At 37.3% G+C, this 20,067-nt stretch overlaps 1 protein-coding gene and 1 long non-coding RNA gene across 5 annotated transcripts in view; both read left to right on the top strand.

Annotated features, from left to right (window-relative positions):
* Window positions 1-6,279, top strand: part of LOC134748030 (transmembrane protein 151B-like) — a 45,951-nt gene extending 39,672 nt beyond the window's left edge. For 2 of the 4 annotated variants that reach the window (XM_063682749.1, XM_063682751.1), the window contains exons 4-8: window positions 2,421-2,511; window positions 3,484-3,649; window positions 4,015-4,138; window positions 4,273-4,393; window positions 4,588-6,279. In XM_063682749.1, coding sequence (XP_063538819.1) covers window positions 2,421-2,511; window positions 3,484-3,649; window positions 4,015-4,138; window positions 4,273-4,393; window positions 4,588-5,493 — 1,408 coding nt within the window. In that variant the 3' untranslated portion in view covers window positions 5,494-6,279. The remainder of the gene's footprint in view (window positions 1-2,420; window positions 2,512-3,483; window positions 3,650-4,014; window positions 4,139-4,272; window positions 4,394-4,587) is intronic. The other 2 variants (XM_063682750.1, XM_063682752.1) reach the window with 1 other exon arrangement.
* LOC134748039 (uncharacterized) overlaps window positions 1-16,912 on the top strand; it is a 99,887-nt gene extending 82,975 nt beyond the window's left edge. Inside the window, exons 2-3 of the long non-coding RNA XR_010128379.1 lie at window positions 16,469-16,569; window positions 16,858-16,912. This is a non-coding gene — a long non-coding RNA (uncharacterized LOC134748039). The remainder of the gene's footprint in view (window positions 1-16,468; window positions 16,570-16,857) is intronic.
* Window positions 16,913-20,067: the final 3,155 nt, after the last annotated feature.

Genomic DNA, 20,067 nt, shown 5'->3' with positions numbered 1-20,067 from the left:
AGCTCAGTTATCCATACAAACGTAGTTATATACGCTCTCATAATAACAACTAGCTATATTGCTCTGAAACTTTGTACTTACAATAGGACAAGGTAGGTCTGTAATTAGTCTATGTAAAACTTGTTTTTGCGGTTTTGCCTCTATTTCGTTTGTTTTATATACTAGAGCTATATATATACTAATTACAGAACCTCACGTTACCTATACCTCATGTTATTGTATGTGCAAAGTTTCATTACAATCCAACACGTAGTTTTAAAATGTGAACGAAACTCCGTTTGTATGGGAAGGTAAAATTCGGCCGACCTTGCCGGGGACTCTTAACGCCACAAAGCCTTGCGTCGCAATGTCACCAAACCATTTCTGAGTGAAATTACCATATTGCCGATGTACCAGTATTATGATAACGACAGGCCTATTGCAGTCCGCATTCCGATAAAGATCTCGTAATGATTGCCAGTGGCCTTGCCGGATTTGCCCGCAATGTAGCAGTTATTTATGCCATTATAACAGTAAAATGATAACTGAACAGTAAAATACCCACTTAGAATTTAGTGATAGTGAAATGTAATGGAATAAGATTAATTTTTATCGTCACATAAATAAATTTAAGAACATATCATACAAGATTAAGATAACGCTTCATTCGTATGAATTCCGGCAAAAACATAGAAACTTATCGCACATAAATCAAGTAAATAACTATTAGTCTGTATCTGAGGGGCCGACGGATTTTAATAAAAAAAACTTATGAGTAACGCTTATAAAATAAATAAGATAAAAAAAAACTTATGAGTAACTATTAGCTAGGTACATCGATTTCTAGTCTCCTGATTTCTAGTCTGTTTGAAGTAGTTAAAATATTGAACGTTTGATGCAAATAAATAATAACACATTCTCAAAGCTCTCGAAAACCAATACAAAAACGATTAAATCCGTAACCGCAGCGTACCGTATATTCGCGCCCAGGGTCCTACCCTAATCGCCTTACCCCTTCACGGTCGTGATACGTCAGTGAATTTGTGTTTTTAATTACTTAGCGACAATCTGCTGGATTAATATCTACATTTTGAGAGTCAATGTGAAGAACAGGGAGCCGATTTTTAATTTCGACCACTCGATTTCTTGTATTTCTTTCAATACTATCTAGACATTTAAATTCTACTAATATAATTGAAAACGAGTGGTCAATACCACTAGATTCCCAATTTCTATCGCTTGTATTTCAAAATTTGCATTTCTCCATTTTCAACAGATTTTCGAGTGACGAAATCGAGCGCTCGAAATTCAAAAATCGGCCCCCAGAAGGATGACTTAACTTTTACTTGTAACTCATTGCCATGGTTACGGTCACCTGGGTCACTTTATAATAATTAAACGTTTATTTCAGTTGTAATCCATGAAGGGTCATTTACTTAGCATGCACCAAATTGTATTATGTTTAACCTAATAAACTTTTTTTTAATTTTTTTTTATTTTCAATTTTATTGAATTTTTATTTTTTTAGTCCAAAAGACGCAAAGATCAGTCAACTTCCTAGTAAAAAAATACCATCGCATAAAAATAAGATATTTCGTAATCATCTTGAAATTTATCTTAAAATTAAATGGATTCCATGTACCTTCCAATTCTTTTCAAGGTCGAGTGTCAAAATACCGTTCACAAACTTCTTAAAATATAATTAAAATAAAATAAATTTGCCCTGAAAGGTAATACAAACTCAGCACTCAGGTCGACAACTTTCAGCGAAATCAGAACCTCTTCGCTATTAATTCTTTATACAGTATAAAAGGGGAACCACTTTATGAATTGCCTCCCCGGACGCCTCGCTATTAATATCTTATTGGCAGCTTTGTTATTAAAGGTCGAAAGTGTACTTTTACCTGGGGCTTTCGATGGTGATACAAAGTGGATAGCCACTATACAGACTATAGAGGCTGGGTCAAGCGGGGTAAAAGCGGGGCATTTAATATTTTGGTTCTTGTATCTTGTATTAGAGCGAGTGGAAGTTTTACATACAAAACTTATACTCGCTTTTTTTTGTTTTGTAAAACAATTATTAGCAACGAAAACTTGAACCAGACATACATAGATATATTTTACGAAAATGTTCATGCCAAGATTCATGCCATTTAAAGTCGTCGAGTTTAAAAAGCTTCCAATGTAGCCCATAAGATGGCAGAACCTATAATGCACAAAGAAACGTACGAGGACTGCAGAGGGCAGCATTGCTTTGGCGTGAAGTGTCAATGTAGAGTTTATGTTTCGATTCAGGCCACAAGATGGCAGATTAGAACCTCCAACGCGCACGGCCCCTATGGCGGTCAGCGTCAGCGTCGCGTCGAGCGTACACGCTCAGAGCGTATCTTTCGTGGTCGAGGCATTTCAGTTGTTAATAACTATTGTATCATCTGCGGCAGGTGGAAGGCGATCTGCTATCATTACGTGCGGCGCAAGCGACAGGTGACGCGGTACCGAAACGGGGACGCGTATACCACCACGCAGGTAGGCGTAAGTGCACTTTGTGACACATACTTAATCATTTTTTTATTTAAGGTTTTCATCAGCTTTATCGACTGCTGCTTGATATTATTATGCTTCAATGCGTCAAACTTATCGCTTTAATTAGCATGTCAGGTTACAGGATTAATAGCTGCAAAGACTGCTGACCACTCTCTGCCTAGAAGTTTGTATATGGAGGAGTCAGGCATCTCGATTGCGCTCGGTGTGATAAAATCTTTATAACTGATTTAATTAAGGGTGGTGTTTCAATGTTTTCAATCACTGCTTCTGCTCGATGGCTGGATGTTTGGCTATATATTTAACTATTTATTATCTCTATTGTTTTTTACTTTACGAATTATTTATTCATTAGTTTAGTGCTAAATACGAGCAATTTAATTGAAAATTGAGCGCGTGCAAGGTTACCAAGAAAAATAATATAATATGTAGGTATATTGGTTGGATGTTTGTCGTTTTTAACGAGTTGTATATTTTTTAAATTTGACTTGTGAGTAAAAATAGTAACTTACAATGTTACGGTAAAGTTTGCACGTGACTTGACTTTCATTAATATTCACGTCACGTTATATATTACGTAAAGCACGTGATGTGACTTGCACTAGGCACTGACGGCCCTTCAATCCAGGTAAAATTTATGACGTTAGTTCTGGTCACAGACTACACAGACACCACAGAAGCGTTTACAAAGGGCACGAGGCTCCCACACATTAGGTGCAATTTTAAGTACTTGTAAAATGCTACGATTTGAGCAGCACAACCGAGTTGTATTTTACACCATTTTATACTATAATAGTTAACCCCTAATTAATGCCACCCGCAATTTACCAATGTATGCACTTGCCAAAAACATTATGTTTGGCGCGCCTTAAAAGGTTTCATTACGTAACTTGTAAAGTTCCTATCCGTGGTATAGGTGGCTGCCACTTCCTTATTAGTATTTGATATCTATGTCAATTATAGGTGTACTACGAACGCGTGAATACGCACAGTGCGAGCACGTCGTTCGCGCACGCGTGCTGCGGCCAGCGCGATGCGTCCCGCAACCTCGTGCTCGACTCTAACACGCCCATCACTAAAGTGCGATTCAGCAAAGGATTCGCCTTTGCCAACATTGAGGCTGCCAGTGGTAACTTATTCTTAATTATATATTTTCTAATTTCTAATACTCTTAACGATTATACGTCAAACCACTGTCAAACATTAAAAGCGTAATTTTGGTACCAACTTAAAATAGAGGACTTTGGTCTCGAATGGGTTTTTCTATATAAATAAACTTCTAAAGGGCATCTGGACACAGTTTTCTTTTGTGACTAGGTAGAGATCAAGTAAATTTATTTTAAATTACTCTGCGGCAAAAGCAGACAATTTGGAATGAAAAAAGTCTCTTTTGACAAGAAATTTACGACTGAGGCCGCGGCATCTGCGACTTCGCCTTTGAAGAAACGAGGTTATTTAATTTTCGCAGGAATTATTAAGTATATAATTTTTCAGAGTTCGAAGATCAAAGGTCGAGGTTTTTCGCGGAACACGAGCGATTCGACGACTTCATGGAGATGCGAGAGGGCTTGGATCTCATCGGAGTGAGCTCATTCAAGGAGTACATGGTTGCCTACCGGTATTGTTTTCAAAGTTCAATATAACATGTCTGTGTCTCACATATTCAATATAATCGGAGAAAGAAAGAGTGAAATTAAACTAAATGCAGTTTCAAACAACCATCTTGGTTTGAATATTATCTTTTGTTCACAGGGACGCCGATCGCTGCCCATGGTACTCTTCTCAATGGTTGTTTTGGACGCTATCGTGTTTACTACTTTCGTGGCCTCTTCGGATTCTCATAGAATGTAACACCGCCTACGTACATTATACGGTGAGTACCTTTTTAAGTTTTACCTGCTCGAAACTACAGTGAACCGTAAAAAGGCTATTATGCTTCATTTCGAATTAAAACAGACACGGCCACTGAGATAATAGCTTGGTTAACAGTTTTTATTCTCTTTTTTGCATTATTATTTTAAATAAGTTATTGAATAAGAAGAAATTCAGTGTGCACTTTATTTTCAGATTACCAAGATATTTGGAACAAACTATGAACTGGATCCTAGTAGACAGTTGGATATCGATACCCACATGTCAGATACGTTACCTCCTGTTCCACAGAGGAACTATGCCTGGGCCATAGCAGATGAGCAGAGTGCTTTGCTGTGCTCCGCGCCCCGCCCACCCCGGGCTCTTCCTCTCTCCCACGCCTCAACAGTTGACAGCCTCGAGCTGTTTGCAGCCATCCGAGAGAATTGTGCCTTAGTTCCTTCCTATTCAGAAGCCATGCGTATCGACGCAGCACTTAGAGAAGATCCCGCAGAAAATTCTAATAGTTATGGAGTACCAATTAACATGGAAACCGAGTCAAGACCTCACCGGCCGGCCATAAAAGCGGCTTCATTTGATGAGCCACAGCGCAGGCCCAGAGCTACTGTAACTAGCACGCATTCAAGTCATAATATATCTGCAATCGCTAGGTCGCATGAAGCTAAGCAGCAGAACCGGCGATCTTGGGCGGGTATGGTGTCTACCAACAGAACCGCAAGGCAGATTCTCGAGGAGATCCGATCTTCTGCCCCAGTGTGCTACCAACCCATGCCAGAGTCCCAGGCTCCTACACGAAGTGGGGACAGTACGCTATACTTTTCAAGGGAACTATCCCCGACCTGTTCTAGGGATCCGTTTGGAGGAAGGGCTCAAACTACACCGACTGATGAGCCTCCATCTTATGAAGAAGCGTTGAAACTTCCAGCCTTGAGGAAACTGACAAGGTCAATCACAGGAACTGATTTGTCCGGTCCTAGAAGGGCCTTTCTAAGGGATGTTTTTTCAAACAGAAGGTCTTACCTTGAAGGGGTGGGGGTGCTGGCGGGCACGAAGTCGGTGCGTCTCCCCAACAGTGACCCAGGTGACGAAACACCGCTATAGCGCTTTTATACACTCGTGCAATTATTGACTCTATGGTGCAATCAAATATACTCAACTCGGGGTGCCCGCGGCTTTGCCCGCGCTAAATCTACATTTTTATTCAGCCTGTACTTTATTTAGCGATATTGAGTATTTAGAGGCCAGAACCAAGCTGTAAATATTATAACGATAGTTTATCGGAATTTGATATTTTTAATGGCGAAATACTAAAAGGCCGTCATTGTCAGACTTGCATTGTATTGTAACGTATATTATAGAATAATTTAAGTAAGCGAGATGGTATTATACTTTCCTAATACAGAACAGATTGACGGTTTTATAAGATGAGGCGAATGGTTTAGGTAGACAGTACATAGTTTAAAGAATGAGCTTGCACAATTAATATTTAGAATACAATAGACGCCATGTAGATAGTAATAAAGTACATTCTTTGTCTGCTTGCTTATTCTATTGATAAAGTAACTAATGTTGTGTTAGATAGGGTATTACATTTATAGGGTCCGAGATCCGTTTAAATAATACATTAATTAAATATTTCGTTCCATCAGAAATTCCTACAGTCATAAATTTTAATAATCTTATTATTACAACCGCCGTTTCCTCCGTTAAATATTGGCACGCTTCAATTGACAAATGACCCTCATCGCACATTCTATTGCACAAAAGACTTTAATGTTTTATTCAATAAAGAAAATATATTTTTCCCTTTGGAAAATGTAAGGCTGTTTCATTAGCACCCACAGCAGAACCCCCGAATTATTGTAAAAGAAGTAAAAGAAAATAAGTGAATACTTTAAGGCGGTTATTTTAGGGTCTGTTGATTTGATATAAATATATATTGTACTGTACAGTCGCCATCCGATATATCGGAGCGGCCGAGGTGCTCAAAAATATCTGAACACGCACTCTAGCGCCTTGACAATAGAGGCGTGTTCAGATATTTGTGAGCACCTCGGCCGCTCCGATATATCTGATGGCGACTGTACATAAACATAAGGCAGTGCCTTATATCGTTGTTTGGCGCTGGGCTTCTGACACGTAGCGATATTGCGGCTTGTAAACTGTTGTCGTACCTATGTTGTATTTGTAAATTAACAATTGAACTAGGACAAAGTTCGGAATCTCTAAAACAGTCCTGAAATTTGGTATGTATGTTAATAACTAATATTTTATGTTAATAAAAGATCCTGTTTTCATGTTCAGGCCATCTGACGTTTAGGGACCTTGAGGAACCGCCGGAGGACCTATTTTCTTAATATAAATACTACATAGGTACCAAATTACAGGACCATTCTAGAGATTTCGAGCTTTGCCCTAGTTCAATTGTGTTAAATGTGATCTCACACATCAGTTATATCAGGTATTTTAAATAAATAAACCTGGCAGTGAAACAATTACAAGTAAAGTAAGGTTTAGCTGCTAGTGCTGATTGAATGAAAAATAAATGAAATTATTAACTCAATTGAAAAATGCTTCAAAAGTTTCTTCTTTAACTGATCATTACGACTGGTTGGATCGATTACCATTCTAGTTATAAATATTTAACGACTTAATTATATTATTAGTAATTACAAGTTATAACACACAAAAAAATATAAATATTTTAACTTTAAATATCTTGTGTGTGGGAGCACCTTGAAACACTTTATAAAATATTTTTCTTTATTAAGAATTCTGAGGGCGTTTTCTAAAATAAATATTGAAAAGCTCAAACTTTCAAATCTGGACATTCTTGGGCTCATTCTAGTCAGAATCGACATCGACAGCATTCTCCATCTTGCCATTAAAAAAGATGTCCCAAAATGTCCATTCCATTACGCCACGTTTTGTGACTTAGTGGAATGTACAATTTTCATACAAATTTTTGGGACATTTTTTTATCATCAGGATTGAATATGCTAGTGATTCGGAGATGAAACAATTCAAAAACATCAGGATCTGTGAGAATCAGGTTTTCAATATTTATTTTAGAAAACGCCCATGAGTAAATTTTAGTATGAATATCTTGGTAAATTCTCTGTATCTTTCTAAATGACACACACAACACTCACTACGATTCCTAATTTTTGATACAAGTTGGAGTTTTTTTACATGTAGGTAATTGAAATACGACCGTCCAATCAAAAGTGAGCGTATTCTCTGTACCTATACTTAGTTCCTACCTTTCCTTCTTGCTCTCAATATTTGGATTTTTTAACGTTTTGTATACGAATTAAACAACTTAGCAATATAAATCCGATTTTCATCAAATAATCATAAGAAGCAATGTCTGTACGCAATGTTCGGTGCACTACTTTAAATGATAACTTTAATTTAAAAGAAATGTTGTTAAGAAAAACTTTCCTTTGTAAGGACCAGCCCGAACTGGACTAGCTACGAATATACGTGCAGATTTGTTATTAAGTAAATAGTAGAAATTAAATACAGTCAGTATCTAATAGATAGTGACAACCAAAGTGGCCTAATATATCGCAACACACTTTTGCATGTAATGCGGAGGGATGAAGGTATTACGAATGAATCTGGAGGGAAGTAACGGGAGAGGAAAACCGAGGAAGAGGTGGATGGACTGTGTGAGAGATGATATGAAACGAACGCGAGTGAATGATGAGATGACGGGCGAGAGAGAGATATGGAAGAAAAAGACATGCTGCACCGACCCCAAATGAATGGGATAAGGGCAAGCTAATGATGACTTTTATTCGAATAAAAAAAATATTAAGGAGGTATTACTACCACTTTGGCTGTCACTATCTATTTGATGCTGACTGATTGCATATTTATCCGCAGACACTGCGAAGATATCGTCAGACACATCTGCTACACAAATCTGTACTTATATCCGGCAATATAAGCGCACTTTAAGATTAACATATACCCCTTTATCGTGACTTCAGGATAAAAAATATTTTGACCACACCAGCTGGTAAAGGCTCTCTTGATAGTCTTGATTGTTCAAAAACTGATAAGAAAGTTGCATTATATCCAAATGTGAGGCAAAGTAATAATATGCAAGTTTTGCTGGTAGAATTTACTTTTAAATGAAGATTTTGAATGATAAATATTTAATTACATTCATTTTGAATCGATTTGCTTTGATTTCGTGTAATATTTTTTTACAATTAATATTTTCCTTGTGATTCACTCGGTGGCAAAATTTGTTTAAACGTAATAACGCTCAGGATTCCATTTTTCGAACCACTCGCTACGCTTGTGGTTCAATTTTGGAATCTTTCGCTTGCTCGGGTATCAATATTGTCACGAGAGGTTAAACAACAACTTTTCCCCCTTGTGAAACAAATAACTATTAAACTGCTGTAAAGGTATAGAGAAAATATCGATTGCATTAACTATCTTGTAAAAACGATAATACCTGTAATCTTTATATTTATTTATCTAACCCTTTCTCTAAATCCGCCAAAAAAATCACGTTTGTTTATGGGAGCCCCACTATAACATCTATTTTATTCTGTTTTTAGTATTTGTTGTTATAGCGGCAACAGCAGCGGCAATACATCATCTGTGAAAATTTCAATTGTTCATGAGATACAGCCTGGTGACAGATAGACGGACAGACAGACTGAGACATACAGACAGACAGACAGAGAGACGGACAGTAGAGTCTTAGTCCCGGGTCCCGTTTTGACCCTTTGGGTACGGAACCCTAACAAATACCTCTTATTTCTTTCATGTTATAAGGTCATAACTTTCCTGTTAAAAACCCTTTCCTTTCCCCTTGAATAGCTTCTAAATATTTTGCAAGAAACATACATCTTCTCGTCAAACTGCGGTGTATGACCCCCTAAACAAACTTGTTATGCATTTTATCCAAACTATGCCCATCTTTGCAAAAGGGTCTAGTCTTTTGCCAAAAGTGATACTAATGTAATTAATTGGTAAGATAATTTTGGGTATTTAAGGGCTCGATGTTCAATTAGTACCTATTGAATAAAATGAAGAACCAAAATAGGTATTTGGTGAGAAAGATAAATGTAAAATTTAATAAAATACGCTTAATTAACAAAGTTTTAATGCTATTTTAGGTACCAAATTATAACTATATCCTAAATAAAATACTATTATCCTGTTGGATTAATTGTATTTTCACATGTTATTTACGTTGCACATCATCGTTCAGAATTGTGTTGTTTGAACAGCATTGCACACATAATGTTAGGCATTATTGATAAAATTTAGTGCCAATAACAGTAAAGTAATTAAAATCAGATAGCACAAAAAATCCCACAAAACTACATTATAGCAAGTGCCGTATAGGTATCTAATGTAGACAGTAAGTTGTAATTACGCTTTTAATATTCAAAATAGTTATTGTAAATTATTTATAGGCTTTGATTGTATAGTCGAGGGAACTGAAGTTAGATTATTCAATTAATTCAAGATGGTTACCTATTAGGCCCACTTGCACCATTCCACTACCCCGGGGTTAACCGGTGAAACCTGGAGTTACCATACCATGTGTCAAGTTGTAGATACTGGTAACCTGTTAGGTTTAACCGCTTAAACCGGGGATGGTGCAAGTGGGCCTTAATGATATTATTGACCACCTATTAATTTATTTACGAATTATAAGGCATAACATACATGTGGGCAATCCGTGGCAGCGTGACGTCATAATAAATTAGTTACGTAGGAAAGTGATTACAAGAAAATAATTTTCCTAATAGGTACTCGTAAATGCCGCCTACGACACAATTTGTTCGCCGCGCTATATTAATAAAACGTTTTCTTCGACTATGCCATCAAAGGAAATTAATAGTAACCTACGCTAAAAGGTAAATGAATATTTTCGATTGTAAATTATTGGCGAAGAGAAGTTTATTATTTTCAATAAACTATGTTACAAAGTCTCGAGTTTGTTTTAATTAATTTGTTCTCGCTAGGGGATCGTGCCTCAAATTAATTTCTTGGGAGGATTCATGAGAGGTTTCAGGGAACCCTTGACTTATCCAATTGACGAAGAAAAAAGATAATGTTTTATTTGATTAATTTTTAGTTAATTGACTGCTATATTGCACAGTCCAGTGTTGGCCGAAACGTTAATGCAATTAACCATTAACCAGTACAAATTGAACCGTAAACTGTAACCGTCCGTGACGGTTAACGGTTCAATTTGTACTGGTTAATGGTTAATTGCATTAACGTTCGGCCAACACAACAGTCGATCTTTCGGTCGGCTTCCGATCCATCGGCGCAGGGACGTACTTACACATCCTGGCATTGCTCTTCAACGTACTGTTTAATCCAACCGCCCCACCATATCTCTCTGAAAGGTTTACATACCTGGCGGATGGTAGTGGTCATCGCTTGAGATCGAGTGCAAACCTGACTCTCGCTATACCGTGTAACAAGACCCGGTCATACTCCAAGTCCTTCACAGTGCGCGCTGTGCAGTTGTGGAACAAGTTGCCGTTATCCCTTAGACAGTCCCAGTCGGTAGCATCACTCAAGAGTAAATTGCATAACCTATGGCTCTCCAATGACTTGTGTTCTGGTTGAGTACTAAGTATTTTTATTTAATATTGGTTATGTATATATTTACTTATATGTATGTATTTATATGTGTATTTATATTATAATATAGGCTACAGGTTTTCAATTATTTACTCGTGTAATAATTGAACCATAATTTCACTTTTCTGTACATAGTGTTCGTTTGTCTGTCATTTTTATTAATTGTCTACTCTCAGTTGCTCATAGGTTGACTGGAAGAGATCCCTTACAGGGATAAGTTCGCCTTTGTACATTGTATACTTTCTGTTTAATTGTATATCTTAACCTGTCTTATGTGCAATAAAGTGTTTACATACATACAACAGTGCACACACATATTTAGGTGCATGAATGTGTAATGATTGTATGATTGTCAAAAATATTGGTAAGCAAATAAAATAAAATAGTAACTACCTTTAGGTAACAAGATTTTCTTGTTCGCTATGACACAAAAATATTCTCCTAAATGTCTTAAAATTAGTCAGAAACGGATATGCCTCTCTAATAACCAGTAAACATAGGAGTATAAAATGGCTGTGGTGCTTTGGGATAACTTCGAAAGCGGTAATTAATACAATCGCTTTTATCTACTAAACTAGAAGAACTTTCTACTGTTACAACAGGGGGCCTACTGCGACCCACGTTCGACGTGTTGCCTCTGTCACACTTATGTACGAATTTACAAGCGCGACAGAGAGGCAACACGTCGAACGTGGTTCGCGGTAGGCCCTCAGTACACAAGAGAACACTTATAAGTAAGTTTCCCACTTAAATATATTTTGAAATATTGATCCTAGCGAATAAGTGTACTAAACCTTTTTTGTAAAACAATGTATGTAGATTACTTATGTAATAGAACATTGTTTGCTACGGACCACCATTTAAGAATTATTTACGAAAAACTATAAAAAGGGACCTTTAAACCCCCCTCCCTACCCGTTAGCTTCACCCCCACCCTCGGGTACTTTTAGTATGTGGTTTAATACACCATTCCCTACAAGTATGCCAAAATTTGCTTATACGTATGTACACGAATTATTTCCCCCCGATTGGCAATGTTTGGTCTTCGTTTGGTGGCCTAATAAAAGCGTCATAAATACGGGCGTTACGTTTTACGTTGCGACGAAACCACTATTATTGTGCGAATGAGGAGCAACTCGGCTCAGGGCATGGGCTGTTTTGTAAGGTCGGAATGTATAAAAGAGGCAGCAAATTTTCAGGTAGAAGAATATTCCGGTAATAAAGCTCTCATAGATGATCGTCCTGGGTAAATAAAATTGATAAGAACGAGGGGCGATCTCTAGTTTTGAGACGCCAATCCTCTATTATCCTGTAATGTGTGTTAAGATAGCAGCAATTGTTAGCTGTCCTAGCAGTCAATTGGTAGGTAAACGTTTTGGCTCTTGAGTGTATTTTGAGGTGTGCAAAAAAATATTTTGCTAAAATGAGTAATGTTTAATTACATTTCTCATTTTACTTTCTCGACCAAAACAAAGAAGAGGTCCCTCTGTTTAATTGCCACTGTTCCCATAAAATTAGGTACCCCAATGTAAAGATAAGCGAAACGAAATTTATGCCACAAACCATATAAATTTGATCATATCCTCAGTACCAGTAGGTATGCAAAATGTAGACACATTTACACATCGCAAGTACAAAATGTTAGGTAACAGTAGGTAAGCTCAGCATATCTTATAGATGTCGCCGGCCGGTCATAAATCAGGCAGATCGTAAAGTTGTGTAATGTATTGACGGCAGTCATTTATTAAACCAATACATAGGTAGGAGAAATAATTTAAGTTGCCCCGCTACTCCGTCGACTCAGGGAACGAGTCAATGATTTTGAACGATTGATGATATGCCTAGGAATTTAATGTTCTGCCTGGACCATTGGTAGACCTTATGTCGTTAGCAGTAAGATCGACTATGAGTACCATACTCTTGATGAAACTGCAACGAGGAAGTAATAAAAACTGCTAATACTTTCACAAAACTGTGTTGTCCATAATTACGAGTATTGTATAGCTTGGACTTCTCGATTATAATATTTATATATTTAATAGGTATGGCAATTCTCTTGAAATTCGTTAAAATACATACATATATGTAAGTGGATGTTAAAACGCAATACAAGTCGATAAACTCTTTCGGAGAATAGCCAGTGAAAAAAAGCATTTCCTTTTATGATTAATAGTAGTAGTAGTAGTAAATCACTTTATTGTACAAAACAAAAATTGATAACATGAAATTCATATAAATTTAGGTACAAAGGCGAGCTTATCCCTATAAGGGATTTCTTCCAGGATTAATTTTAATCATAAAAAGAAATGATTTCTTTTTATGGTTAAAATCATAAAATCCGTATATTTATACAATAGCTATCTTTATATAATAAAAACAAACGAAACGCAATAAATAAAAATACCCTGATTTTGACTGTCACCAATCATTAAAAAAAATCTCATAGTAAGTGACTGTTTTGGCCGCGACACTACCATAACCACACAAGTCACTAGGCGTGGCTATGTGAAGCGCCCGCCTCATATAATATTCACTGCATTATCCCGCGCCTGCATGTTTGTTGCATGAACATCTCGACGGATATGTATTATTCAAACGACTGACGAAAATAAAGGTAGGGACAAACTGAGCCCACGTACGCATCGTAGGTATGCAATGCATTACGAAATCTGGACCCTGAAATTTGTATGCTTAGAAACATACTTGTCATAGGCATCGCAACGCATGACAAGTATGTTTTTAAGCATACAAATTTCAGGGTCCAGATTTCATAATGCATTGCATACGTTGCGTTGCGTGGGGTGGGCTCAGTTGATCCCTACCTTAACAGTAATACTGTTCGAATATATTGTAGGTATATTTAAGTATTTGAAAACTAGGTTAGTGTGACAGCCTGACAGGAATACAATTTAGCCAAATAACAGTATTATATTGTGGCAATTTATTGCTAACTTAGATTAATGGACCAATAGCAATAACATTCAGAATACTCATACTCAGTAGGGATACGAGCTACGACATACGACTTTCTTTCTGCTTTTCTATAATCTATACAAGTATATAAATGCGTTTGTCCTGACTGACTCATCAACGCAGAGCTAAAACTACAAAAGATATAGAAAATTGAAATTTGCACACCAGGTTACAGGGGATGAAAGTTTGTATGGGTTACAAGTTTTATTTTAAATGTCGTAAAAATATGTTTTAACAAAAGAAGTTGGTTGGTAGATGGTTTGAAAATGTTTTGAAATACAAGAAAAGTTCATCGTTTTTGAAAATTCGTCCCCTAAGGTGGTGTTAGGGGGGTTGAAAATTTGTGCCTACCGGGAACGAACATTTTTGTGAGTGAAGGAATTGAAACTTCGTATGAAGACACTACATACCTACAATACATACAACTCAAGAAAAGTAATTTCAGCATTTTTTTTAAATTCTTCACTAAAGGGGGATGGGGGTTGAAAACGGGAATCATTTGAATAGGGACTTGAAATGTGTAGAAAGACACAGTAAAACATTAAAAAGTAAGAAAAATAATTTCTCTGCTTTTAAAAATTCATTCCTTTAATAGGGTTAAAAAGTATCGCCCCCAAATCAGCGCTCTGCAGTCATTTATTATTTGGCCACAATAACTTCGATATTATAGCACTTGGGCTAAGCATACATAATGCTAGGAAGGTACGGAGCGACGAGCGACACAGCCTCCTAGTCTCAAAGCTGGCACACGACTGCCGGCCAGGCTTTTTTCCAGCTGCATACGCACGAAATGTCGAAAAATGTTCCATTTCTTTAAAAAAAATGAATTGATTAACAAAAGCTATGATGTATTTGTAGAACTTTTAAAAACATTTTTGTTAGTTTAAAAATAATTTCAATCGATTAATCCGTTTAGTAGAAATAAGCAGTTAGCTGTGAAATGTCCTGTCGTATTTTTTTTACGTTGAATCTATAAATTTCAGGGAAAAGTCAAATGTTACAATTGTTGTTCATAGAATGCAGATTCACATAATTATATTTTTTTCATAATTTTTATGTTGACCCATTTCGAAGAAATTGCCTCTAGAAAGTAAACGTTTTTGGCCAAAAACGGCGTTTAGCGCCTCTTATACGCACAGTGCCTTACGCGCAGCAAATATTAGTGGTCAGACAGAGCACGTCACGTTAGGCATTATTAATCTAGTTCTGCAAACTGAAAAAATATCGAGTAATCCCCTTTAAGGCACTTTTTTTACTCGAATCGCGATATGCGAATGGCGATTTAAAGTTGTAAAAGCCTGCGGGGCTAGAGAGTCCTTCAGTTGTGAAAACAAACAGAAACCGAAAATCAACAAACCCAAGGCTTTATCCCTAAGGCATAAAGTCCAATTTCATTAGTTCCACCACATTTATCAAAGGACAAGCTGAGCAGTTTTCGTAATGCCAAAAAATTATGTTATTTGAGAGGATTCATTGTGTAATCTCGAATTAAAAAGATTAGGTGCCGCGGAACCTCATTTAATGATCACATAAATCGGAGAACCAAAACCGAATTTTTCGTCGTTGTATTTGCCTGTAAACCTGGACGCTTAGTTTTCTTTAACTCCGTACAAATTCATCTTTAGAACGACCTGATAAAATGTGTATAGGTACTCGTAAAGTCCGTCAAAGCTAACTTTGCACCGACTACAATTTTGAAAAGAATGAAATAAGGAGGGACAATATAAACGTCAATTACAAATATCTATTGTGCATAAGTTTGACTGAATATTTGTGACTCCTGTGCCCGTTTAATGACTGGGTCAAATTATTTGGTTACAGGTGCGGATGATGAGAAAAATCTTAGGCAGAACAGAACCATATCCAGCTCGTAAAGGCTCTATTTATTATTCAAAAACTCATGAGAAAGTTGCATTTTGTCCACAATAATGGCAAAGTAACTTGATGCAAATTTTGAGTAGCTCATGTTGGCTGGTGGAATTGACTTCAGTGATGATTTTAAATGATAGGTATTTAATAGAGTTCACTTGGATTTGATTTGTAATATTTTACAATTATCATTTTCCTGGTGAAAAACTAAAACACACTTTAGAAAAAAAAAATTACACTTAAAAACGTAAGTTCAAAACTTATAAGAAGTTGCGACAACAGTAATTATGGCAGGTACCTTGTCTTTTACAGTTAGAACATTAATTAATCAAATTTCTCGTTTCGCTCTTTCGCTTTGCCAAAATCTTGTTCAAACCGAGCTAAGACACAACATAATATGCATCTGAACCCCTAGTGTAAATTTTATTCGATAGCGGGACGCGCGATTGCATTTGCGTTATGTCTCTTTTTTTAACCGACTTCAATTTCATAGAAGGAGGAGGTTCTGTATTCGGTTGTGGCAATTTTTTTTTTTATATATGTTCACCGATTACTTCGAGACCCGTGGTCCGATTTGAGTAATTATTTTTTTGTTCGACAGGAGCTACTTCCAAGTTGGTCCCGTATTAATCTGGTTCTGATCTGATGATGGGATCCCTGAGGAATTAAGGGAACTCCTCAATTTTTAAAGGCACATGTATGGTGATTTGAGTGTTTTCATAAGCAACTTGAGCATTTTCTCTCGAAAACGACCAATTTGATGAAGTGAACCTGATGATGATGATTGTTTTGATGATAGTGATGATGATTTTTTTAATGTAGGATGTTCAGCGATTACTCCGAGACCCGTGGTCCGACTTGAACAATTCTTTTTTTGTTTGAAAGGAACTACCTCCAAGGTGGTCCCACATTAATCTGGTGCTGTTCTGATGATGGGATCCATGAGGAATTGAGGGAACTCCTCAATTTTTGAAGGCACATGTTGGTGAGTTGGGTGTTTTCTTAAGCAACTCGAGCATTTTCTCTCGAAAACCACCAATTTGATGTAGTGCAACTGTAGCCTAACCACGAGTTTGACACTAAATATTCGCTAGCGTCTTCGTAACTTTGTACACTAATATGCCAGTACGAGCGAGATGCATAAACAAGTAAGTTACGCACACGATAGCGAATATATCAATGTCAATCTCGTGGTAAGGCTACTGATGATGAAGACTACGGACGAAATGTGGAACTTCCCTCGTATGTGTATTATGATTTTTGATTTAGGTAGTGTTGGAAACAACCACAGAGACTGAGAAGTGAGGGGTAGGTGTGAGAGGTGAAGGTAGCGGGTATTAGTATTTGGGGGGTTTGGGGGTTGAGGGGAGGTGAGTTGATGGGTCGGGGACTTAGGGGTTGGGAGTTAAGGGATTGTGGGTTAGGAGTTAAGGGGTCTGGGGTTAGGGGTTGGTGGTTTAGGGTCGAGGGGTTCAGTGATCAGGGGTTGATGTGCTGTGAGGTTGAGTGATCGGGGGGTTTGAGGGATTGGGACAGTGGCGGGGCGGAGAATGGATTTAGTGACAGGAATGATTTCCCAGACGGACTCGAGGAAAATTCTGATTATTTAATAAAGTTTACGAATTTAGAGTTAAACATGATTATGTTTTTCATTCATGCGTCACGCTCTTAAAAATGTCAAAACTAAAAATGGAAAAATAAAAACTTTTATAAAAAAAAAGATAAACCGACTTCAAAAAGGATGAAATAAAATATGATCCTTTTTAGGGTTTCGTGTTTAAGTATATGCGTTACCAACTGATATGTTTGAAGTCGGTGCCAAGCCAAGTAGTAACAATACCAGTCAAAAATAATGAGCTTTATGTATATAAATCCCATTACAACTGTACAAATATTATAAACGTGAAAGTAATTCTGTCTGCCTCTTTGTTACCTTTTCATGGCTAAATAACTGAACCGCTTTAGCTGAAATTTGGCATGAAGGTTCCTTGACTTGTTTTATATTTTGAAATGTTGTCCTCTGGATAAGCGATAGAAAATAACTCAGTCCCAATCCCACGCTTGCGTGCTATGGACTGTTCAAGAATTAGTAAGAAATGCTCTTTAAAAAATACGACGACGACAATGTGCCGACAAGCATGGTACGAAATGCGCCAAGAAGGTTCAACCGTGTGTTTTGTTCTGACGTGTGTTCTTAAATACCTACAGAAAGTTCGTTTATTGTCGTTGTGTAACGCTGCGTCTTACATAGGCGAACAGTCGCGAACGCGAAGCGAAGCGACACGGCGCGGCGCGACCGGCCCAAGGCGTTCGCGTTCGCAAAGAGATCGCCCACGTAGGACACTTCTATAGGTATCAAAGGATTAATTAAGGCGCCCTGCCGCGCCGCTTAGCGTTCGCGTGTTGTTCGCCTACGTAGTACGCTGCGTTAGGCAATCCAACGTACATACTAAATTAATAATTTGTATAATTTTGGTGCAATAAAGAATATTTACTTACTTACTTATATAGCCGCAGCCTTTATCGAATTGCACCAAAATCACTATGAATATATGGTTCAAAATTTGGCTTGGCACCGACTTCAAACATATCAGTTGGTAACGCATATACTTAAACACGGAACCCTAAAAAGGATCATATTTTATTTCATCCTTTTTGAAGTCGGTTTATCTTTTTTTTTATAAAAGTTTTTTTGTGTGGGATCTTTAGCATAGCGCGCGGTGACGTGCGTGCGTGAGCGCGTGTGGCAACCAACGGGCTAGCTTTTGTACCGCCGGCGGGACGAGATTCGCAGGCGTAATTCCGAGCTCTCGCGGAGTTCCATAGGCCTGCAGTAGGAAGCTCGATGATCAAAGACATGTTGTATGTTACCTACCGATTGTAGTAATTGTACTGTGGCTGTGACCCTACGCAAACGTGGCCATCCCTGGCATAATAATTAATTCCTCAGCTCGGACAAATTAGATTATCGAGAGACCTCCCAATTTAACCTCCTTAGCAAGAGATCGATGTCGATGTTTATAAAGTTTGTAGACCATTCATGGGAAAATAAAGTTAGTAAATAATTTTAATTGCTTGAACTTCTTATAAGAAGCAAAATAAATTTTATTTACCTACGTAAATGTACCTTTGCCATTTTCTCCATTATTTGGCATTCAATATCACAAAATTGCACCGCATTGAAATGCTTCACTGCAGCGTCTCTGCATTAAGCTTTTGAAATCACATAAGTATTGCAATAAATAAAGGTAGAAGTTTTATTTATTAGTATTTTACGAGCATTTTTATATTTACTATGTTTTGGCCTTTTATGCCTTTAACACATTTGACCATTGGATTTTGTGCCCGATCTTTTCACGCATTTTAGCCTTTAGGCTTATACAACAATGAAAGCGGATGGATGACATCCATAATCTTTTTTTCTTGCTCACGGGGAGAATTTGATATTCATCACACTTGCTCGAAATAGATCTTATTTCATGCATCAGGTGTACTAAAAAAGGCCTATAGGTATTGTTCCCGCGGGAGATATGGATTGTGAAAAAGCTAGATGACATGGATTGTGTAACTGACAGGGAGTTATATGTCATAGTGACAATATGAAAGCCAGAAGTCTTACACATCTTATTGTCACTGTGACAAGGTATGAAATATAATGGAAATCAAATCCTTTGACCGTACATTATGTATGTGTCACACATCAACAGACTTATCTATTGTTTTAAATATATATATTTTTCATTTTACCTACATACGTACTTGTCTAATGAAGTAACGCGTCATAAACGTTCCACAGCTGACAATAACTTCCGCTTATAATGTCAAGCAACAAGCCGAAACCAGCGTCACGTCACTAACGTTGTAACAAGTTCCATTTCCGAGGATAAACAGACGGGCCCTAACCGCCAACACACGAAAGAAGGGATGGGATGCAATGCTTCCGGATTTAACAGGAGGGAATATTCCAGAGGGCTTATCGCGAATATTGAAAATCAAAAGTTGAAAGACGAACAAACGAAATGCATTACAAATTTAACTTTCATACTTGTGCTTTCATAATTGCCCATACCACATACCCATAAAAGTAGATGTTTATACCCAGTGTTACCGAGGTCGATAAAATATATATAGGTAAATCTAACGGGCAATAGCTCCGTTACCAAGATATCGTACATTAACGTCAAGGGGCGGAAAAGGGAA

This window comes from Cydia strobilella, chromosome 15 (assembly GCF_947568885.1).
Source record: "Cydia strobilella chromosome 15, ilCydStro3.1, whole genome shotgun sequence".
NCBI classification, from domain to species: Eukaryota; Metazoa; Arthropoda; class Insecta; order Lepidoptera; family Tortricidae; genus Cydia; species Cydia strobilella.
Note: the sequence above shows the minus strand (reverse complement) of the source record. Positions and strands in the feature narration are given on the sequence as shown.